The sequence below is a fragment of the Natator depressus genome, chromosome 18 (genome assembly GCF_965152275.1).
Source record: "Natator depressus isolate rNatDep1 chromosome 18, rNatDep2.hap1, whole genome shotgun sequence".
Classification (NCBI taxonomy): Eukaryota; Metazoa; Chordata; order Testudines; family Cheloniidae; genus Natator; species Natator depressus.
The window spans coordinates 23,444,378-23,468,764 of NC_134251.1; the positions used below are offsets into that span (position 1 = coordinate 23,444,378).

At 43.5% G+C, this 24,387-nt stretch overlaps 1 protein-coding gene across 2 annotated transcripts; it reads right to left on the reverse strand.

The window, feature by feature from the left end:
• Positions 1 to 5,663: 5,663 nt before the first annotated feature.
• On the reverse strand, positions 5,664 to 22,400 carry ERRFI1 (ERBB receptor feedback inhibitor 1). Of its 2 annotated transcripts, XM_074934033.1 has the most exons (5): positions 22,208 to 22,400; positions 17,440 to 17,570; positions 10,575 to 10,770; positions 10,367 to 10,443; positions 5,664 to 8,265 (listed from the first exon to the last, which is right to left on the reverse strand). In XM_074934033.1, the coding sequence occupies exons 2-5, from the start codon at positions 17,510 to 17,512 to the stop codon at positions 7,067 to 7,069; spliced, it is 1,545 nt and encodes a 514-aa protein (XP_074790134.1). In that variant the 5' UTR covers positions 17,513 to 17,570; positions 22,208 to 22,400; the 3' UTR covers positions 5,664 to 7,066. The 2 variants fall into 2 exon arrangements, with proteins under 2 accessions (XP_074790134.1, XP_074790135.1); XM_074934034.1 differs by lacking the exon at positions 17,440 to 17,570 and having other exon boundaries at positions 5,665 to 8,265; positions 22,208 to 22,399.
• Positions 22,401 to 24,387: the final 1,987 nt, after the last annotated feature.

The following is a 24,387-nucleotide window of genomic DNA, read 5'->3' on the forward strand; positions in this document are numbered from 1 at the left end:
TTTGGAGAAGCTGACACCTTTGCAAAATTAACCACAGCTAGATTTAGCGCATCCCAGTGTTTAAATAATACAACAACATTTTATGAGCAACCACAGGTGTGGCTTCCATGTATGACTCACACCAAAAAAAAAAAAAGTTTTGTGTGGATGAAAATAGGCATTTTGGGCAGGGATTAAGCAAGGCCAGAATTACAATGCCGGATGGGTGTGTGTGTGTGTGTGTGGCAGGGGAAGGGTAACACCTCTTTCAGTCTATACAAAGGCTAATCACAATGTTACTAGGTAGAATTCTTTACAATTATATTTGACCAATATTAAGTACATATGATACAATTAAAACCATGCACTAAATTTCCAGTGGAAATGACAGCTGAGAAACAGCTGCCAAAAACACTCATTCAGCTGCTAGGTTTTATTAATACTACCACTTTTAGAAAATATTTTCAGGAAACGAACACAATGCTTCCAGCAAATGAGTCAGTTTTACATGGATCAGGCCTGTAGAAGACTGGCAGTTGATACAAAAAGTGAAGACCCTAACATCTTTTGCTATCCTCTGTGTAAGCCTTTTCCTCTTCAAATTTACTTGTGAGAGACAGGCATTTATGTTGTGCTGCGTGCGCCAAAGGGCCATGATCCTCATACTCCCAGTTGTCTTTGTATAGCCATCTGTTGTCGCTTGTCTTACACTTTGTTCCTGCGCCAGAATGTATAAACTGTCTTTTTGTTCGGTGTTTGTGCATAAGCTAGCATGGGACGGGAGGTGGGATGGGGGTGTGTGTGATCTAGGGCCAGGACTTTCATGCACTATGGTAATAAAAATAATTATTAATCCACTAGAAAGAAACACCCTGACCAAGCTCTGAGCCTGTGCATAACCCTGAATTCTTGACAAAGCTGCCTTGATATGTATACCACAGGAATCTGCCCCCAGTTAGGGTATGGCATCTTTGTGTAAGGTGTCATTTCTCTCTGTCATTCCAAACCTAGATTTGCATCACAAAATCTTTACACAGGAATAAAACCAAGGTTCATACAAGAAGAAAATGTGAACTGCAGGTATGGAGGCCTGCACTAATTGCACTTCAATGGGACCAGTGTCTGTTGCCACCTAGGAATTCCTAGGAACACTAGGGTGTTGCTGTTTTTTTGTGTGGTTTTTTTTGGCTGAGGGACGCTGAGTTTAACTGACGTTTATTCCTAGGCCCGGCCCGGCTCCCTATGGCCTGGGAGAGACAAAAATGAAACCAAGCGACGACATTTGCAACAGCCATAAATAAAATACAGAAGCCCGGGGGCGTGGGAGCCCTCACCCCACAGAGGCCCCGTGGCACCAGTGGGTGCAGCAATTGTTAATGGTGCTGTAAACTTTTAAAATGTTGCAGAAAGTTTAGAACACGATCGGTCAGCCCTCCCAAAATCTGATTTACTTTCTCCTTTGGTTCTGTTTCATAAGGTTAAAAAAAAACCTCCAAATCCAGTGGTATAAGATACCTAACATTATGACTATGTATACTATACCCTGGGAAGGAATTCACAGCATCATTTGCTTTATGACAAATATACACGTGTGAAAGGGCTCACAGTTAAGTGAGAGCAATGTGTCACCTAGCAGGCAACCCAGTCTCCCTCATGGATGAGATGGGGATTCTGGAGGAATGGTGGAAGCATTTATTATCCCTCAACTATAGACATGGACTCTATAAATACGTTAAATCACATCTAATCCATCTGAGAGGGGCCAGTGCAGTAGCGTTCCCTTTTCTGGTTTCAAACCCCTCAAGCAGTGCAGCTTCCACAACTTCCACTGGGAGATTGTTGTACAGCACTTAAAAAAAATAAATTATCCATATAGAAGACCTTTTATAGGGTCACCCCAACTCTTGAGCTATGGAAGGTGGTGTCACTAGTATTGATATATACTCATATTCCCCTCTGCTTACTCCTTAGCTGTTAAGGAGAGGACCATATTTCTAGTCACATACTTTGAAATCTGCTTGTCCTGACCAGACCTCCCATCTAGCAAGGGCCTCTCTCTTATGCAGTACTGAACTCTGTCAATTTCTACCTAGGTGAACACATGCTGCCCAACCCCTGCACATTCAAACCTGTGATCAGAAGCTCTTGTCAAGGCATCACATCTTGCTTGTGCAAGTCTTATGTGCCAGTGGATGAGCAGAAGAACCTCTGCTGGCTCGAACCTGCAGAGCTGCCCCTGTAGCAGAGAGGCTGATTGCTCATCTGGGTAGCTGGAAACATGACTTGCAACCCACGCAGGATTTATCCCTGAAAAGATACAGGAATCCTGCACAGTCGAGGAATGTACACAAGATTTCCTTGGCCAATGCCCTCCTAAATTTGCTGCCAGTGAGAAGCATTAAGCCATGGCATAGGTTCAGGGTACCTGGAGAAACATCCCCCCATAAGGCTTTTTAAAGGGAAAGTGGTCAGAGCACTGGAAAGCATGCTGTATGGAACAATCCTGTACTGTCCTTGATGAAATGGAAAAGGCCTATTAGCTCACACAGTTCAGCTCCAACGTCTATGCTTCAGTTGACAAAGAAGAATGGTAGCAGCTCAGGAGAGAAAGCGTTTGCACCATCATAGAAAGACACCAGTGATTGTAAATTTAGAGTCGCACAGGCTTGTAGAGTGCAATTCCTGTTAAAACTGAGAGTTAGGTTACTAAAACCTTGCAAAACTTTGGAAATTTGGGCAGGCGGGGGGGGGGGGGGGGAAGAGAAAGACATGTGAAAGGAAGATTAATGAGTTTAGATGCACAGGAACTGCCCAAGCTTCTCATTACTAAGCAAGCGTAACAGGCCCATATACAAAAACTGCCTCCAGCTTGAGAAGGAAAATTGACATGGCTAGATGAACAGGAGACATGTCAGCTCAGAGGATGAAGGACTTCTCTGCCTTCCCCACCCCCAAAAACTAAAGTTTAAGCACTGAAAATGAACGTATTTCTGCCACCATAGCAAAAGGTATATGACTACCATGAAGGACACCATGTAACAGTATGTTAGCCTCTGACTCCACACTTTAATTGCCTGATTAAAATTCAGCATCCTTCTTAGCAAAGGTTATTTCCCAGAGATGTGAAACTCAGAGGTTGGTATGATTACACCAGTAGAATACAAGTTTTAACAGAGGAGGTAAAAGAGGGAGCAGGGTTTTTTTTAGCCAGATTGGCAGCAAAAAGGTTTCAGCACACTGGTGTTCAGTTCACCATCTCCACTCATGTTCTTTGCAATAAATCAGTACTGAGCATATATGACTGGGAGTTCCCGCAATACAGATATTCTTCCCGGAAGAGGCCATGGAACATTTCTGGAATTGGACTATTTACTATTATTCATGAATGCAGCAAGGCAAAAAAGGAAAAACAGAAGAACTTTTCCAGGGCATGGACTGGATTTTATTAACAATCTAATAGTGTCAGAGTTTAATACGTTTAGCATGAAGGTCTGCAGGTGCTAGCCCGTAGTGCTCTGTTAGGTCAGCTTGAAGAATGACAACTTGCAAAGGACTGCTTTTTCTTTCACAGTGCTCATCCTCTTACTAAAGAAAATTAGTGGACAATGATTACTAGCAACTTAAAGCTCAGCAACTGCTCCAGCTTTACTCCATCTAAATAAAATCTCTTGCTCCCCTATAAAATAGAATTACTGATGCCTGGGCTACCCCTCTCATAAAGTAAGTTAAGGTCACTGTTAGTGAGCTGGACACTTTAGGTCAGTATTAAGAGCAAGTCTCTGTCCTGAGGAACTCATAAGTCAAAAGAGATAGCACAGCCAAAGATTGGGATGACATAAACCGCAGCAGTGTTATGAGTGAACAGAGATATCTGCTTCTTAATTTGAGTTTAACCTTGGTTTTGTATTTTGTTCATCTGAGAAACCTCTGCTGAGGGCAGAACTAAGGCTCTCAGCCTTTCAGAAGCAGAGTACTTTGAGGAGAGACTTGAAAGAGAAGGTGAAGGCATGACCGACTGGGCTAGGGAGGGGTTTCCAGGAATCTGGGGCCATGTGGAACAAGGCCTGGAGACAAGAGTGGGAGGAGGACATGAAGGGGGTGGTTAGTCATGCAGCTTGGGTGGAGCAGACAGGGTAAGGGGGCGAGGCAAAAGGAGAAACATTTCTAGTGAAGCGACACCTATTAGGCTACAGCATGGCTGATAATCAGCACTGAAAACAGGCTGCAATTTAGTGTTGCAGCTGGTTTGTCAGCTACTGTGGGAAGATACTTGAGAACGTATGGTGTGGTCAGGCACGTAATTAAATACAGCTCCACTTTAATGACAGGCTGTAGCGGCAATTCCTAAATTCATACTCTGCCTGAGAGGAATTCAAAAAAGCCCCAATGCTCTTATAGACTGTATTAAACCCAAGCACAGAAATACTGCTGAGATGATGTATTCCAGTAGATCTCAAACTAGCAGGGGAACAGGCTCACCTGGGTGGGTCCACAGCAGACAACAAAAGGACTGGAAAAACAGGCAAGTGGTTACTTGAAAGCCACTTAACTTTCCTCTGGGCTTCCACAGCAACCCTCACTGCAGAGGGCTCTAGGGACAGCACAAGCCCAGCGACCCACATTTCTCTCCTTTACTCCACTGGTACTCAGTGAACCTGCAAGTACATATGCGACGGGCCTGATGATGGCACCAACAGCTCTGAGCAGGGTTAGATGAGATTGTGGTAAAGTCACCATGCCACCAGAGCTACAGCAATGGTGGGAATTTTTAAGAGAGCTTCATGCAGGTGTAGCCTAGAGGTCTCTCTAACCATAAGAGCTAAATAATTAGCTTTTGTTGCAAAAATAAAAAGCCCTAGGTGTGGAAATTCAGTGGATATGGAACCCCTATAAACATGGGCCCTACTTATCTTGAAATATCACTTACCTACCTCACAGGGTTATTTGGACTTACTAGCTAACGTGCTTAGATTACAAGATCATTAAGTCAGGGACTTTATCTGCGTGCTTGTCTATTCATTGGTGCTCTGTACTAATATCTTTTCAGGGTTCATGCACTAGGTAAGTATTGTGTTATATAAACAATGCTGCCAGCGTCTTTCCTGTTGAACAGAAAAATTAGTTTGAGTATAGAGTTATACTTTATTTCACCTAGAAAAAACATCCCTTCCCCTACCTTCCCTCTGTCCACTTTTGGACTTTTTAGCCTCTGAGCTCTTCAGGTCAGGAACACTACTGACCTCTTTTGTGTTTGCACAGCGGGTAGCACATTGTGGGTGCTACCGGAAACAAATAATAATAGGTTTACTAATCTTGATAGGCTGTGTATCATGAATTTATGGCACATCTTATTGGCCAACATGATAAATTAGAGACACACCCTAAAATAGGCTGGCAAAGCTACACAATGAAATGAAACAAGAACAGAAGATGTAGGCAACGTGAATGAGTAAACACTGCTGTAGGAACCTTAAGATTAGATCAAGAATTGCAAAAGTTAACTGTGAAGCCTTAAAATGTTGTATTAACATGGTATGCATTTATGCAAATTTTCCTTTTAGAAAAACCACACTGAAAACTAAAATGCATGAGACTTACATAAACCACCAAATAAATCAAGAAACATTACATGTATCATAAATAAGTATATTATAACTTTATTAAATTCAAGACATGACAATATTCAAAATAAAACAAAGTGAATAAAATCCTTTTGTTCAATACTGTACACATGATGCAGAAATATCAGTGCATTTTCTATAGCATGTATTTCACCTTCATTTAGTTTGTACTAAAACATAAAAGTAAGCTTTAAAATAGCTCAAATATCTCATTCAGCAGTTTAAACTGTAAACAGCTTGTTCATTTCTATTAGGAGGAGAGCATTATAGTAATGGACCTCCATTAATGAGCACCTCTTTCTTGTGCTTATCTATAAAAGGATAAATATGTGGAAGTATGCACGAGAAACAGCTAATGCACAAGTGTTGCATCTCCCTGGACCTAAATGGAACAGTGAGGCAGACTATGGGGGGGAAAAAAAACAAAGAAGCAGTATCTGAAGCAAAGGCAGATGTGACTGACACGGTTTGTAAATGGAATCATGTTTAATTTACCAAAAAAACAAACTACACAACCAGAAAATACTGAATAGAAACCAGAACACAAGACCAGCTTGTGTTGTGTGTTTCTGTTTATAATACAGTCAGAAGTTTGTATACTGTACCAAATAAGGATGTAGTCATTGCTGACCATTTACTAGCAATTGTGGATAGATACCTTTCCCCTGTCAATTTTAGGACACTAACATGCATTCCTTGGACCCCTTATGGAGAGAACAATGGGTGAAGGTTAGCAGTAGCTGGTCCAAGTCTCTGCTAGGAAAATCTGCAGAATTCTGCCATGTGCCTGTTAGTGGGTGAAAGAATCCAAGAGGCACCATAAAAAAGCAGAAGTCTAACCCCTGTCGGAAGCCACTTCACTAAAAATTCTACTTATATTCTACTAAGTTTTCAAAATATTGAAGATATTAAAAAAGTCTAAACACTTTCCAATACACTTCCAAGTCTTTAAGTAGATGTCAATTTCCTTCTAGCCAGGTTAGCACATCCAAGCTAAAGAGAACAGGGTTTGTTCCCAGCAATGCTATTTTCTGCAAAAGATTTTAAAATGCCAAGCCTATTATTTTGGAAATGCCTGTGATATGAAACAAAAATACTGTACTGCACTTTCTTCCCTGATTTCGGTTTTAGACATCAAAACTGGATTTTTTCTTAATATGCCTTTACAAAATATATTACTCTAGGATAGTGTATAACTGGCCAACATGGCTATGGTTACTCCATGTGTTTCTATAAATGCTTTACAGTCTTCAATTATACAGACCAAGATAGGCTTAGTCCAGACAAACAATTCAGAGATACGCATCATAAGACGACTTTACGATTGATACTCCACTTTTCTGCTGAAACAGGAAGAATTCCATTACTTCATTATTTGAGAACCTTTCCTTGGATCTCAAAAACTTAGCAACATGGTTAAGATCTACTCCATCCTAAGCAACTATCGTGAATCATGTTCCAAGAATCTATGGAGAAACCACATAAGACAGGTGTTTCCGTTTCATGTGGCCAACCATGTCCATTCTAGCTTTTGAGTCCTGCTTTGCTGTGGCAGCAGCTGTGGTGCAGTCACCAGACCAGGACTTCATTTCTGTGCTTGAGCTGGTTTCTTCTGCTTCTCTGAAGAATTTCTCATACTTGTCCAGATATGAAGGCCTTTCAGGCAACAGATAGTAGTGTGTTGAACTGGCCTTCTTACCATTTTCAATAATGGGAAGAATGCAAGGGACCCTGTTCGCAGATCCATCGCTGTTTTGTCTTTGTAGAGCTTTGCTGCTGACATATTTAGGATCAGGGGCAAAGCTCTGTGTGGGGGGCATGACCCCATTGAGGTACAATGGCAGACTTTTAGGGCTCGGTGTACGGGAATTGCTCCGTGATAAAGGTTCTCTCGGGGGCACTTTGGGAGGCCTGTCTTCATCACTGTATGCGCTAGAAGTGACCTCTGCTGACCACCTTCTATAATCCGGTTTGAGCGCCCTAGGAGGTATGGGAACCCTAGGGGGGACCTCTGGTTTGTCTTCATCAGAATTAGGAGAAGCCCTATTTAAGTGGCTAGATAGCCTCACTACTGGTTTATTAAATGATCCAGCTGGCCCTGAATGAGACCTTCGTAAACGCCGATGCAGCTGTTGTGGAGGAGGACATGGGGTTTGTGTACATCCATTTAGGTTATTTGCAGAGTTGGTATCTTCTGTTTTTGGTCCTGCTGGGGCATCAAAATAGGCATAATTGATCTGTCCGCAACCCCTAAAACTCCGCCTACTTGGAGCACTGGATTTAAAAGGAGGAAGTTCATAATCATCTAACAAAAAGTCAGTGTCTGAACTTGTTAAGAATTCCACCTCTCTGTCGACATCATCTGGAGAGAGGTCCTCAGAAATGGGCAGTGGAGGTAGTGGCCTAGAGCTGCGGTCATTGGAAGATGCAGAAGAAAACTGAGGTGGTCCACTCTTTGTCAGTGTATGAGGAGGCATCTCCTCAGAAACACAGCCCACAGTTACCGACAGTTTGCTGAAACTAGGAACAAGATAATCTTCATGCTTTGAACTAAGCTTCTCACTTTTGGGACTAAGAGAAGATGGGCTGGATTTCTGAGTTGGGACCCTGACACAGCTTTCAGTAAAGCAATAGCCATTTGTTGGTACAGGGTTTGAAATGTGCCCTAGGAGGGGAAAATAAAGTTAAGAATGTCTGTCTACATCCCCACCACCATGAATTTGTGACAGATGATCTAGCCATTCATTTGTTCCCAATTCAGCACTAGGAAAAATGCATCCTTAATACCTTAATTAACAGAACTCTTAACTACAGTAATCCTGAAACACACCTGCATAACAATATGTTTATGAACAGCCAGCTGTTGTCCCATACATATAGCTTGCTTTACACAGGACACTGCACCATTCCTAAGCAAGCTTCACAGCATGCATCCTCAGAGTACTCCTTGAGGGATTCTGTGGGACTGTGCACCCACAGAAAATGGCCCCCCACAGATTTCCTGTGTTTTCCTGCAGAAAATGGCAGGGAAGCAAAGGGAAGCTGCGCAGAGGGATGACCGTGGGTGCAGTTTGGGAGCATGGGGGGAACTGCCCCCTTCCAAACAGAGGTGAGGCATGGGGGGGGGGCACACAGGATTACATGCCACTGCCCCACCCCTCATTCTGCAAGCGCAGAGCTGCCCAACTGAAGGAGGCTGTGTCTCAGCTCTGAGAACTCTGCAGCTGAACGCTGCCTCCTGGGTCCTAGTGCCAGTCATGTGCCGCTTCTGTGTGCTGGGAGCCTTCCTGCTTTCTATTACGTGCAACAGAGTGCCCACGGTTGGGCTGGGTAATTGGGGGGAGGGGGAAAATGAGGGAAGGAGGGGTGAGTAGGAAGAGGCAGTGGGGAAGGAAGGGTGGGTGGAATAGGGCAGGAGGAGGGGAAGGTAGGAGTGAGGGTGGGGGATGGAAAAGAAAAGGGGGACGAGGAATCACAGGAGGAAGCAAGAGTTCAGCATGTGGCATCCCCTTGGCAGCAGCTGGGGCTCCCCCGTTAAGCAGGCCCACCGAACCCCCGCCCAGACAAGCCCTACCTCCCTACACTCGGATCCCTCCAACGAGCCCCCCACACCACTGATCCCCAACCAGCTGCACCTGGACCCCCACCCCATCAAGCCCCATCTCCCCACACCCAGCCCCCCACCCACTGAGCCCCAACTACCTTCACCTGGATCCCCTGCAAAGTCCCATTGCCCATGCATCCAGAACCCCCCAATGAGCCTCTGCATCCAGATCTCCCACTAAGCCACCCACACCCAGACTGCCCCACACAGAAACCTCTCACCTGGATCCCCCTTCACTAAGTCCCTCCACACTTGGATCCTGCTGGGCTGAGCCTGCCCATCCACACCTGGTGCACCTGGCACAGAGGGAAATAGCCCTGGGGCATTTCTGGGGCAGGCCCAGCCCTTGCACTGTGTCAGTGTCAGGTGTACCCTCACTGCTGAGTCTCTATACTGGGGGGAGGTGGGGGCTTCAGGGTGATCTCCCACCTCAATGCTCCTCCGGTGCATCCCACTGCCATACTGGAGCCACATTTATTTATTGACAAATAAAATTTGCTGAATTTTGCAGAATTTAATATTGTGTGCATAATTTTAAATTTTTTGGTGCAGAATGCCCTCAGGAGTATCAGAGGGAGAATATTCAACACCATGTAATATATATATGACTTATATTATAGCAGTGCTCCAGTTAAATAAGACAATTAGAGACCCATGGCACAACTTAGATTAAAACAGGGCTGTCTCTCCATGAGAGATGTTTTAACATGCAGTTGATTTGCCCCAACCACTTTGCAACTATTTCCACAGAGTTCTATCCTCGTTAGCAGGTTTTGCTAAATATTTGACAACACTCAACTATTTACACTAAATATTTTCCTCAGAACAAATAAAAGTATACTATTAAGATACTAGGTAGAAAGTCAGAAAAACGTTGGAGGAGAGCCAAAGTGTTTAAATCTGTCACTAGAGGGCAGCCTGGTGTCTAAAATCAGAAAGGTTTCAGAGTAGCAGCCGTGTTAGTCTGTATTCACAAAAAGAAAAGGAGTACTTGTGGCACCTTAGAGACTAACATTTATTTGAGCATTTGTTAGTTTCTAAGGTGCCACAAGTACTCCTTTTCTTTCTCCTATTGTAGATATTAAAAGGGACAGATTTTCTCCAAAACCACTTCCACAAAACAGTTTGTATCAATACATCTCAAAATCTTCTGTGTACATACCAACAGATGTACAATGTTGCTGTCCTGATGGATTCAGATTGTATGTCATTGTTATAGGGTCCATGTTAAAGAAAGTCCTGAAAAGGGAAAAAATATTCTGAGTCAGTGAACCATGAACAAGCCCTAATCCCAGTTATTGGGTCCACCTATGTCACTTGCTTGGTAAGAACTCTCAAATCCACCTGCAAGGTTAATTTTCCCCACTTACTTTTCAAACCCATTGTGGCCGGTCCAGCAGGTTTTCAGACTCCCTATGCCTTGGCCATTATGGAGAAATCCAGTTTTTAATGGACCTCTCATTTCTTGAGCAGCAACTCCTGCCGTTGACATTGTGCCTTGCTCTGCAATGTCTCCAAATTTTAGAAATCCACAGTTCTTGCCAGGTATCCTGCAGCTTTCATTCCCTTCAGAGGAGAGGAGGGTGTAAGTACCACTAAGCAAACATGAGTGAGTCTCTCATTTTAAATGCCACCCAACTCTCTGAATTACAGTGACTCCTTTGTGAGAGGGCCCCTCTGGCCCAAACACCTGCTGAAAAGAAGGAAATATTTCACACATCAAAGTGTTTGTCCTTCTGTTTCTGTGACTGTAAAAACAAATCCAATAATTAGAAGTAGTTCTGTAAGAGTTCATTTTTGGAGAAACATCAATCCAAAGATTTTCAAGTTTCAGTAAAACAGGTGATGAATAGAAGTTTTATGCCAGCAAATTCAGACCTTGTACACATATTGACAGTTACTCAGAGACACCAACTTTGCCAAAACATACAAATCGTTGTATAACATTGTATTAGACAAACCTCCTTCTGTATTATTGTGATAAGGAGTCACTTTGCCAAGGGTTTTAACCTAAAAAGAAGCCGAAACACAATAGCCTGACTTCAAATGTAATCTGGTCAAAGACTCATTCTAATAGACTAAATATAAAGTGACTACTTAAATCAAAGGTTTGATCAATTCACAAGGGTTTCTGATAAGATCATTATATTGAATAATCAATCACTTTAAGTGTTAGCTACTAGAAATTCATTTGTTGGTCTCACAAGGTTTCCTCCTAGCATGTATACCACAACAGTTCCAAGCTATGGGGTTGAGCAAATCTAAACGAAGAAGAGTCATCCTTTTCTACAAAGCTTGTTTTGAATCTGTGCACAATAGTTTAGTAGGCACATTTACATTGGGAAACAGAAGTTCTGACAAACACTTGAAATTCAGTTAGAAATTGTAATATATGGAATATGCTGCTTTACAAGGTTTTGCTTGTGTGAACCCACCAACTCTCCCCACAATTTCTGAAAGATCAGCTGTACATTCTGGACAGTGGAGAAACTGCAACTCAGTGAAACAAAACTGCATAAAGTGAGGAGGATTAAATATAACAAGGCAGGAGAACCTCAGTCTCCTCACCTGAATAGAGAGATTAAATGCCCTAAAATCACTTTAGAACAGACCCTTTACCTGCTCAAGGAGTACAGTGTATTGTTTAGGGCAAGATAAAAATGACATTTACATGATAATGAAGAGAGAGATGTTTACTGAACATGATCAGTTATACTCCACATCTCTGGGTACTTGAAAGGAAATTCTCTCCAAAAAGTCAGGTTTCAGAGTAACAGCCGTGTTAGTCTGTATTCGCAAAAAGAAAAGGAGTACTTGTGGCACCTTAGAGACTAACCAATTTATTTGAGCATGAGCTTTCGTAGCTCATGAAAGCTCATGCTCAAATAAATTGGTTAGTCTCTAAGGTGCCATAAGTACTCCTTTTCTTTCTCCAAAAAGTAAAACCCAACATGTGTTTGGGACCAGATCATGCTCTGGTATGCTTTTTAAGGGATACCCAATGAATAGTCTGTATTGTTGGTAAGTTCAGTTCTCTCCCACCTCCCCTGCCTTTCATTATTCTATCCCCTAGACAGCGTGTTCAAGAATAAGTAAGGAACCTGCCTGTTCTCTGTCCAGAGAAAGCCAGTTTGTGCCCAAGAGAAATGGTACAGGAATAAGAGTGCATTCTTCTGCACCGATAAATTAACCTCCTGTTCCCATGATACTGGAAGAGGTAGGTTCCACAGAACCATCTGCAGTTTTAAGGGGACATGGTACTCAGTCTTAAGTATGGGACAAGGCAAGCTCTCCAGAGTTTTAACTCATGCTCTAACACCAACTCTTGCTGCTACGTAGGGCAATAAGTCATTTATTTTCTCTGCTTCAGTTCCCTCAACCGTAAAATGGGGGAAATACTAATTTTTCGGCTCATAGGAGGCAAGAAAGATAAACGTCTGCAAAATAGTTTGAGACTGTACACATGTTTGTAATTCTTATTGAGAGCCAGTAATACAAGATAAAGCAACATGGAGGTTTTACAAACCATGAATAACCATGCACACATTTGCATCAATGCAGGTGGTTTTCTTTCTTTCTCCCTCAACCCAAGTGTTTTTAAGGCCACGTCTACACTACCCACCGGATCGGTGGGTAGTGATCGATCTATCTCGCATCTAGTGTAGACTTGATAAATCGATCCCCGGTCACTCTGCTGTCGACTCCGGAACTCCACCAGGGCGAGAGGCGGAAGCAGAGTCAACAGGGGAGCGGCGCTATCGATCCCACGCCGCGAGGACGCCAAGTAAGTGATTCTAATTCTATCTAAGATACGTCGACTTCAGCGACGCTATTCTCGCAGCTGAAGTTGCGTATCTTAGATTGATTCCCCCCCACGTAGTGTAGACCAGGCCTTAGTCAGACATGTTGCCAGAATTTAGAAGGGAGAACATCAGCTTTGCTGGAATGGTGCAAGACTCAAACGCTGCCATTTTTTCTATGACAGGATTGCACCATGGTCTTTAAAAAAAAAAAAAAAAATCTTTATTTCAGCTCTTCCCTTTTCATAGATACTCACTATTGAAACAGACTATAAACTTCTTAACTATGAGACACTAAAGAGCAGCATTTATTTTTAACTTTATCTAGTTAATTCTTACATCACTAAATCAAGTTAGAGACACTTGTCAAACAATGAAAGCTAGGGTGGATAAAAATCCATGATTAAAAAACAAAAAATCTTTTTTTTATTTAAATACATTTTTCTTTTTAAAAATAAACCAATTTGAAATTATAACAACTTACATTAAGGCATAAATTAAAAAAAGTAAAAGCTATTAACCTGAATAAAATGTATGTTAAGCTATATAATTATTAAATAAACTTGGATAGCTACAGTGTATCCTCCTGGTTAGCAAAAAGTACCAAATTTAGTGTAACGGCTATATTTAGTTCCAAATCAACATGTTTGAATGGTTACCAACCAATAAGATTAAAATTTTCTTTAAGAAATGCATGGATATGTAATTCTGGAAAGTGATTAAAGCCATTCTATTAGCGGATAACTAGCAAATGAGTTAAAGATACATGAGACTCCAGTTAAAATATTAACCTCTCATTCTTTCAGTTGTACAAGCACAAACAGGGCTATCCACTACGGGGCTGAGACTCAAGTAGGACACTGATCCTCAAATTCAGTTTCATGTAGCATTAAAGAAAGACATCAATCCATGCCAGTTTATATCACATTGAGCAAGTGTCCTAAACTAGAAATGTTTGTTCCAATTAGAGTTTGACTGCTTATGTCATGAAGTTGTGTCAACATTTTAAGTCTTCACTTGTTGCCTAGAGGACAGGTAAGGGCTCAATTTACTAGCTACTTCACACTTGTTAAATTGTTAGAAGTGGCAAGAATTAGAAAATGCAGTTTAAAAATAATTAATCTGTAGGTTAAAATACTAAGAATGGGTCCAAGCATTTGCACTAGATTTGATTTACCCTAGTGTTTTCACCTTATTGTGCTTACAAGAACTGGCAAGACTATAGAGAAAGTGTCTCTTGCAGTATAAAAAAAACCAAGATGAAATAGGAAGGAGACTGGTGTTTAAATAGTTTGAAAGCACATGTAGACTAGAGTGCTTACTCTGATTACATGAAAAAGCCTGCAGGGATTCTAAAAGGACCAGCCTCCACCTGCTCCCATGCCAAAACCACTAGTAGTAATTAGTGTATGTGTCAACCTCCTAAAATGCTGTCTAAATCTCAGCTTTCAGAGTGATTGTGCAAGTATTACCTGCTTTGAAATCCCCTTGGAGTTCTAAGCTTCCATTTCAATAGATACTTAAATATTACACTCAGAAAGGTACTTCTCATTTTTTTTTAATTCAGAAAACTAGGTGATGGAAACAAAGACAAGTTGTGCGTTCATAAAGCCTACTCACTTCAAACAATAATCTCTTTGTGAATTCATAGAAGGTGACCTGCCTCTACATTTTAATAGGGAAATGTGAATGGACTGTTATGAAACTGTCCCAGCTTCCTATGTTCTTGAAGTGGGAGTAGGAGGGGAAGCAAAAAGGGCAACATAACTGCATGTTCTCCTTTACTACCAAGTCAGTTTTACCTTTTTGCATCCTGGGTTTAAAGAGTTTGTGCTACTATTTTAAAATATGTAGCAAACTGCTTAGCATTGCAAACTTGAAGCTTAGTAAAGAGCAAACCCTGAGAATCTATGAGAGACAGCTGCATTAACTCTTACTTTTGGATGGTACACTCTCAATAAGGTTACTGAGGAATACATTCGAAAAAGTCAGTATTGTTCATGGATTTATGAACAACATTAATTTGCAGCAGAAACTCATTTTACAGAGAAGGTGGGGAGAGACCAGTAGTTATGTGACAGTTACTGGGTTTGTGGATTAGCAAAGATTTAATAAAATATTGTACTTTCATGAAATCACATGACAATTTAATTCATTTTACAAAATATAATAGGATATACTAGCCATACCATAAATAAAGCTAAATTACTGTGTCCTTGGTTTATGATATTTGTTGTGCAAATGAATGAGTTAGCAAGTATGGTTTTCACAATGGGTTTCCCAGTTATACTGATAAACCCTACTTGCCTGGACTAAGGTGATTAGAAAGATACACAAATTATAATATTTTCAGGAAGTCCTCACAGGCTTGTATCTAGTCAAGAAGCTAAATTACTATAAAGGAAAACTACAATTAGTTCTTGCTTCAGTCACTAACCTCAGGAGACCCAAGCTAAAGCAATGGAAAATAATGGGTTTGTGACAGTTTGTGATCAGCCATTGCGCTCCATCACGGTTAGCAATGTAACTAGACAAGGAGGGAATTAAATTTAAAAACATTCTTCCCAGACCATATTGCCACAAGTATAAATGTTTGGATGTTACAATAGTATATAATATATGGCATGCCCTATGTAGATTTTTAGCAGCTCTCCTTCTGAAAAATATATCTATGCACATACTACAATTACATTGCAGCTACAATATTTGTTTTTCATATCTGACCAGAAATTAAAATGTGAATTTCCATTTCTCAGCTCCAACTCAGTCTATTGTTATGATCTTGCAGCAATGTTTTATCAGACTGCAGCCATTTTTTCTGAAAGCTATGAACATTCAGATACCTCATTTATTTATTTATTGGCATTTCTGTCAGGCAATCACCATTACAGTACTCAAATTACTCCTGGGTGAATTCTGCGCTGAATTCATGTCCCCCGCAGATTTCTTAGCTTCCACACTGAAAAATGACTTTCTGACAAGGAAGCAAAGGGAAGCTGCAAGAGCAGTCACGCACCACTCCCTAGCAGCGCAGGTACAGCATTTCAGGCACCCAGAGCAGACGGCTGAGAGGTAAATCACCGCGGGGTTGGGGGCACCCCAGTGGCTCCTACCCTGAGCCGGGATCAGCTGCTAGTCCCAGCTGGGCTGGAGGCAGGAGAGGATGGACTTCCTCTTCCCCTCCAAGAAGTAGCTGAGGCTGTGCCAGACCAACCCTCAGAAGCCTCCCCCAGACCAACCCTCAGAAGCCTCCCCTGCTTCCTGCCCCCATCACTCCTCAGCTGTCAGGGGAGGGGTCACTGTACAGGGAGCTGCTGCCCCATCCACTCAACCCCTGTGCATCCAGACCTCCTATACCCAGACACCCTTGCCAAGCCTCACCCAGTACATCCAGAACCCCCCTGATCCTCCATGCCCAAAACCCACCCCACTGAACCTCAACCCCTACATCTAGAGCCCCACTGAATCCAGACTCCCAGCCTCCAGACCTACCTCTGCACTCAGATCACCCCCCACAGAGCTCCCTGCACTCAAACCACTACCCTGAGCCCCCACATCCAGACCCCCACACCACTGACCACCAACTAGCTGCACCCAGACCCCACCCCAAGCCCCACTCCCCCAGCACTCAGAGCCCCCACCCCCCACTGAGACCCCCACACCCAGACCCCTCCACTGATCCCCAACAACCTTCATCTGGAAGCCCCTGCAGAGTCCCATTGCCCCTGCATCTGGAACCCCCCAGTGAGCCTCTGTGCATCCAGATCCCCCCACACCTAGACCCCCCACTGAGCTGCCTGCACCCAGACTGTCCCACACAGAATCCTTTCACCCCACACTGAACCCCTCCATACTTGGATCCTGCCTGATTGAGCCTACCTGCCCCACACCTGGTGCAGAAGGGCATGGCCCCTGGGTGTTTCTGGGGCAGGCCCAGACCTTGTGCTGTGTCAGGGTCAGATGCAGCCTCACCGCTGAGTCGTGTCCTAAGGGTGGGGCGGCTGCAGGGTGATCTTCCACCTTCATGCAGCCAGTGGCCCGTGCTCCCCACTGCCATGCTGGAGCCTCTGCATTTATTTATTGACAAATAAAACTTGCAGAATTTTAAAATACTATGCACAGAATTATTAATTTTGTCACAGAATTCCCTCAGGAGTATCAAATCATTTTGATATGCACAGGAGGTCAAACTGTGCCTTCAGGATGCACTACACGTAATGGAATTGGATGCAATTTGCAGTGAAAATTGTTGAATGCCTACAAAAAACCTGGACAGGGATTACACTCTGTGATGCTACCTGCTGAAGGGATAACAGATCATGCCCTATGACATAAGGAAGTAAAAGCTGCATCCATCTACTACACATTCTTAAAAGGAAAAACATTGCTACTTTAAAGCAGTAAGAACACATGTTCTTAACCTAATTTTGCTCACCTTGCCACCACGTATCATTAACGAATCTCAGAAGCAATTCATAGGAGGGGCACATTTTTGTCATACAAGTCATCCGTTCAGCTTAGCTCTTCCTTATTTGACAATATGATGTAATTTCCTCCTATAATATACTTTTAGAAGGAGATTTCTGTTAATTTGGAATGATAGCTAACCCTTTATGCTGTTTTTAACATTTAACCATTTCAGATCCTAATTAGAAAGCCTACTGATGTTACTATTTAATCTACTTCCTGAAACTCATGGCATGCTGTAATTAGGCTTTGAAAGTCGAGTTTCTCCAGTGGTCATTATATAATGCCAAGAAACTCACATCTGGCAAATGGTCCTAAGAACATGGCTTTTTTAAAACCATTTGTTTTATACATGATTGTATCTTATTTATAGAGCACCATGGTAAGTGTGCTTAGTGCTTTTCAGAACAAGACAAGTCTCTAACCCTCACCTGCAATTTAAATCACACAGGTTTCAGAGTAACAGCCGTGTTAGTCTGTATTCGCAAAAAGAAAAGGAGTACTTGTGGCACCTTAGAGACGAACCAATTTATTTAAGCATGAGCTTTCGTGAGCTACAGCTCACTTCATCAGTATAAACAAGTCATTGCCTATATGAATTTTTAGCTTGTACTGACTTCACTAAAGCTTTTTATGTAGCCAGTTGTAAAACTAGGCAAATATCTAGATGAGTTGACATACCTCCTGGAAGACCTCTATTGCCACCCCCCCCCCCCCGAAACCCAAACCCCACCCCCGGGGATATATGTACCCCTGGTTGAGAACCACTGGTGTACAGTATCATGAAGTCTTACAGTGGATATAGCCAGCTCACATTTAAAAAATAAGACACACAACTTAATGCATAACTGGTTCAAATTCTGCCAACACCTAAATAACTATACTAAATTTGATAAATTCCACATTACTGTACCAGAAATTCAGAATTAAGATTTTTCACTTCTACAATACCTCCTGCGCTGGGAAGGAGGGAAGGTGAGGGTCTTGAATCAAAACTTTAATTTCTCTCTCCAAAAGAAAGGTGTTAACTAAGCCCTAAAGAACCCTGTCAGCTTTCTGTCCTGCGCACACTTGATGAAAGCCTGTTAGATTATTTGGATTTTGAAGGCAACTTGCAAAGGACAGACAAATGAGTTTTGTGGCCTTTTTTAGCTTCTTTATGGTAAATAAAGAACGCTTGAGAGGCTTGGTTAAAATATTCTGCTTGTTTTCTTCACGAGAAATGCAGACCACATCTGCCCTGGAGAACTCTATGGTGGTGGCAGAACTACTAAAATAACATTGAAAGAGACTAAAAGTGGGGAGACTTCAGTTTGGCTTTTTAAAATGTAGGTTTGTTGTTTGTTTTTGCTACTACCTATTTTAACTGCTGTGTCTATTCAATACTTGGGACAAAGGCTGTCTTTGTTAAAGATTCACACTCTCCTCTTCCTCCCTTTACCCCCACCCCTTCAATTAATGTGTATGAGCTCACAATAAGCACCCGAGGCAAGCCCCCACTCCCCTGCCTCCCTGTGCCAAGATTAGGAAAGTCAGATTCAACATTCCTGATCTTTTCAAAAGGTAAAGGCTGTCTACATTGGCAACCGAAGGATAAAACAGTGTTAAAAAAAAACACACACCCCTTGAAAGACAAAAGTTTTGCCAACAAACAGCGCTTTGTCCGCAGGAAAACTCTCCTGCGGTCCGGGTGGAAGTTTTTTGTCGGCAGGAACACAGACTTATCACTGTGCTCGACCCCCAGCTCTGCCGAGGCCCCCACCCCCACTCCAACCCTTCCCTCAAGGCCACACCCCACCCCACCTCTTCCAGCCCCCTCTCCCAAATGCACCATGTCCTCCTTCCTTTCCCTTCCCCCCGAACAGCTGATTGAGGCAGGCAGGAGGTGCAGAGGGGAGGGGAAGGTGATGATAGGGTGGCTGCCGGTGGGTGCTCAGCACCCACCATTTTTTCCCCATGGGTTCTCCAGCTCCGGAGCATCCACGGAGTCTGTGCCTATGGGCGGGAGAGCTCTCTCCTGCCAACAATCAGCAGCTGAAAAGAACACTGGGAGCTGGTGGAAAGAGCGCCTCTGAACACTGGTGTGCATCCTTCAAGCACTGTACCATAGAATGAAAGATTCAAAAATCTGCCAGTGACCTTGTCCCTCAGAGCCTTTGCCATCCAATATACCATCCTTACCTGCAGACCAGGAATAACAGATCATGGCTAAATTATACTATTAAAAACCCTCAAGCTGTGGATAAGTTCCATGAGACCACTGAAGTTTCAAAGCCACTATACACCATTCATATTGTGCAAGTAGAGTAGTGTGTATTCACAGGAAGTGTACAAAATGAAGATACATGTTATACATTAAGTGTACAGTGCTGTCTTTGGTTTTGAACATTAAAAATGGGCTATTTTGAAAAAAAACCCAAGCCATGAGTCCATATTAAGGGCTAGAGTGATCAAGAAAATTTAAGTCATCGTAAATTAGTTTGCAAAAAGAAGCATCTGAACCCATAATATGCTTTCAGTTTATTTAAAGGTTAACAAATCAAGTAGAAGGAAAAAAAGTTGCTACTACCCACTCTGATGGTTCAGTCCAGAGGAAAAAAATTATGGCAGAGTTATAACTCCTGAAAACAGAAGTGTGTAATGGGAATACAGACCTATAACTAGCCACATTAAAGTGTGCTGCAATAAGTTAGACAGTAAATGTGTGAAGTGTAACTAGTTTTCATAAAACTTTGTATAAGTTTTTATACAAAAAACCTTCCTTTCTATGCTGCTTACAAAGTATACATACTGGTGCAGAGTTTTAAACTATACATTTGCTTTCTCTAACTTCTACAGCTAGGTGATATAGAGTGGTCAATTGCACATTCATGTCAAGCTGTACCTGGAATTTCAGTTACTAGCTTTCAAAGAAACAAAAATAAATTATCTTTTTCTGGCTCAGTTTCTTCATTCATAACAGAAGGTCTTGTTAATGTGCCAACAACATTTTAGGATGAAGAATGAGGGCCTCAATGCTGGTGTAATACTTAAGCACATTGAGGTCACTGGGACTACTGGTGTGAGTAAAGTTACACATATGCTTAGGTGTTTGTAGGATCATGGCTTAAAATTGGAACTTTTATATATCGTGTATTTTACTACTTGGCAAAATTAATGTAATTAAATTGCCTGCAGTATGCTCAAATAGCACAACAACATAGCCAGGTTAAATAATAAACATTTTCAGGAAAATGTCTCCCCTCCCCCTTCTAAAATCCAAATATTTAGTTAACCATTGCACTTGAACGCCTTATTAAATAATAAGTTACAGTAATAATTATGACTGAGACAAGCAAGGGTAGACAAGATACAAGTATCATCTTTTTTGGATCAACAAAAGTAAAAAGTACAAATTTTTGGACCTAAAACATCTTATCTTCAAATACTGGCAGGTGACTCAGAAGTTAGGTGATTTTGTAACTTAGTTCATCCTATAAAATATCATTACATACTTAATATTTTTTTTCTTTCAGGACCACTGTGACTAGTCTGTAATAAGGTAAACAATTAATGGTGAAGACTAACTAAAAGACTTTCCTTGCCTTCCAGAGAACTTGGAGCTAAAGTTTTAGTCACAGGCCCTTAATTGCGCTATGATCCCAGTATCGTAAGCTGAATTTAGGGAAGCACTTAAAGCTGGGGTTCCCAAACTGTGGGTCAGGACCCCAAAGTGCATCATGAACACATTTTAATGGGGTCCCTTGGGCTGGTGTTAGATTTGCTGGGGGCCAAGGCCTGAGGGCTTCAGCCCTGGGCAGGAAGGCTAAAGTTACATGCCCCCACCCAGGGTGGAAGTCCTTGGGGTTCAGCTTTGGCCCCGCTGCCCAGGGCAGCAGGGCTCGGGCTCCAGTCCCCCCTCCTGAGGTCTCGTAGTAATTTCTGTTGTCAGAAGGGGGTCACAGTACCCTTTGAGAACCACTGACTTAAAGTACAACTTTAAAAAAAAAGTTAAAGAGCTCTTGCATCTCTAGACTCTCAGTCCTAGGAGCAGTTCAGCCTATGGGCAGCCAAACACAGTCTACTAGAACCTGGATAAAAACAGACGCGGGTGAACCCCCACGTTAAACGGTCACTGACCCGCAGCGCCGAACGCAGACGGGTCTCGAGGGGCCAGGAAATAGCTGGGCACTTCGGGCTTCAGCCTCCCCTTCCCTCACCCGACAGCTGCCTGGTCACCAGTCCCGCCCCACCTGGCTGGCAGGTGCACCTGAAGTCACCCATACGCCTCCGCACAGTGCGGCCCCAGCCCGAGCCACGGGTGCGTGACTAACCCGCCAGTCCCGCTCCTGCCAGCCCAGGCAGCTGCTCTGCCCGGCGCGGCGGCTCGCCCCCTCCCAGCGCGCTGGCACCGATCGGACAGCGCGAGCAGCCCCTGCCCAGCTCCGGGGAGCGTGGGGCGCCTTCGCTCGGCTGCCCGCCGCGGATCCGGGCCCGCCGCGCTCCGGGGAGCGGCCTTTCCCCGAGAGAAGCGACTGTTTAGTCCCGGCGGCCGCGGGCAAAGCCAGGCTCGAGGAGCCAGAGGCCGCCGCGCCTCACAGCAGGGCCCGGCTGCCATGGCAACGAGTGCTCCCGAGAGCCGTGCCTGGAGAAGTGGGGGCCGAGCCCAGGGTCCCTGGCGGGGAAGCCCCGCACTCCCGGAGCGCCCCGAAGGGGGCCGATCCCGGCGCAGCCCTGCAGCCCCGGGAATCACTCACCCAGACGGCGCCGCGGCTCCGCATATCCCTGCCCGCCTTGGGGGACACTGCGCGTGCGCCACACTCAAACCCCGAGTACCCCACGAGCACGTTCCAAGTAAATCCTGCGCGCCCGCGGCTCGCAGCCGCCGTTCTTATACTGGTGGGCGTGGCCAACCCTGAAGACCACGCCCCTGGCCGGGCCGCGCCCCCCGCCATCACTGGCTTCAGAGATAAAATAAGCCTTAAAGGGGCGATGGCGGGTGCCGCGTGAGGGCGCGATTCTGAGGCAACCTGACGCGGGCCGTGAGGCCCAGCGTGCGCAAGACAGGGACACGCCTGTGTGCGAACGGCCAATGGCACGTGCAGCGCGTTGCCTTGGCAACGGCTCCTGGCGTGCAGGCTGCCTCCTAGTTCCTCCTGCTACAGCACTGTCCTGCTTGGTGTCATGTACTGCCTCTGTGCAGCGCCCTGCACAGCCAGCCCCTGGGTGCTACTGCTATGCAAGGGACTAATGCTCAGAGTGCTGCCCCTCTGTGGTGTGTGCCTATAGGGGCTAGAGGCAGAATGGCCTAGTGGGTAGGGGAGAAGAGTGGGGGTTCAATTCACTGCTTTGCCACAGAAGCTAGGTGACCTTGGGCAAGTCACTTAGCCCCTCTGTGCCTCAGTTCCCCATCTGTGAAACAGGGTTAACAGCAGTGCCCAATCTGACAGGTATTGAGTGACCATATGTTAGCTTTTGAGATGCTCTGCTACAGCATTAATGAGGATAAAGACAGATACATAGTGTGCACCACATTTGTTCATAAAAACGTATTTCGTAAGTCTGACCCTGTTAATGCATAGAATTGTTGGACTGGAAGGGACCTCGAGAGCTCATCTAGTCCAATCCCCTGCACTCATGGCAGGACTAAGTATTATCTCTAGACCATCCTTTACAGATGTTTGTCTAATCTGCTTCAAAAATCTCCAGTGATGGAGATTCCACAATCTCCTTAGTCAATTTATTCCAGTGCTTAACCACCGTGACTGGAAGTTTTTCCTAATGTCCAACCTAAACCACCCTTGCTGCAACTTAAGCCCATTGCTTCTTGTCCTATCAGAGGTTAAGGAGAACAGTTTTTCTCCCTCCCCCTTGTAACAACCTTTCATGTACTTGAAAACTTGTTATCATATCTCCTCTTGGTCTTCTCTTCTCCAGACTGAACAAACCCAATTTTTTCAATCTTCCCTCATAGGTCATATTTTCTCATAATTTTTGTGAACAAATTCAGAATCAATACTATGTTGACAACTCCCATCTTAACATCTGTCTTTCTATAGATATGACCAAGATCTCATAGTGCCTTGAAGAAAAATAGATTAATAGATTTTAAGGCTAGAAGGAACCATTTTGATCATTTCATCTGAACTCCTGCATAACACAGACTGTAGTATCTCACACCCAAAAAATCTGCATCAGTCCCATAACTTCTGCTTGAGCTACAGACAGCATATCTTTTAGAAAGGCCTCTTGTCTTGATTAAAAGACTTAAATAAATGGATGAAAAGCAGCTGACTCAAACCTAAACCAGGGAAGACAGAATTAATATTGGTAGGAAGAGACAGACATTCTGGAGAGGTGACTGAAACCTTGTCTTCAATAAAGGATAAAAATCTAAGTCATCTGCCCATCAAGGAGGTGTGCATCATACTGTACTCTTCTCTGTTGCTGGACAACACAGACTGCAACAGCAATGAGGATGACCTTCTCCCATCTCCAGGTGGACAGACCTTTCCATCATGATCAATGTCTTTCCTCAGTTCCAGTTTAGATTTCTGGTGGTGAAAATGAAGGCATTATGGAAATTCAACATGTATAACATATAGCCACTGGCAAATTAAGAGAGCACATCTCTCTAAGCATCACATGATCCACTGGCTTCCTATTTATTTCTGGGTCCAGCTTTATTCATGTCATATCAAATTGAAATCCTCTTCCCAATCTATAAATCCCCTAAAACACATTTTGCTATCCTTACACTGTGTAGTACCTTAATATTGCTTTCAATGGGACTACTTATATGAATAAGGGGGCAAAAGTAGGCCATGGTTGTTAGAGAGGTTGCCTCTCTAGCTGCTACCCACTGAGAACATTACATTCTGGAAGAACTTTGCAGTTGACAGAGCCAAGATGAGACTCTTGGGACCGTGGGACAAAG

What these genes read in the sequence shown, in the direction of transcription:
- ERRFI1 (XM_074934033.1), bottom strand. Translation starts at nt 17,512, where the DNA reads ATGACTTGTATGACAAAAATGTGCCCCTCCTATGAATTGCTTCTGAGA. An exon ending in GGCCACAATGGGTTTGAAAA is followed by an intron (nt 10,444 to 10,574) that starts GTAAGTGGGGAA and finishes TTCCCTTTTCAG; the next exon opens with GACTTTCTTTAACATGGACC. An exon ending in GCAACATTGTACATCTGTTG is followed by an intron (nt 8,266 to 10,366) that starts GTATGTACACAG and finishes TTCCCCTCCTAG; the next exon opens with GGCACATTTCAAACCCTGTA.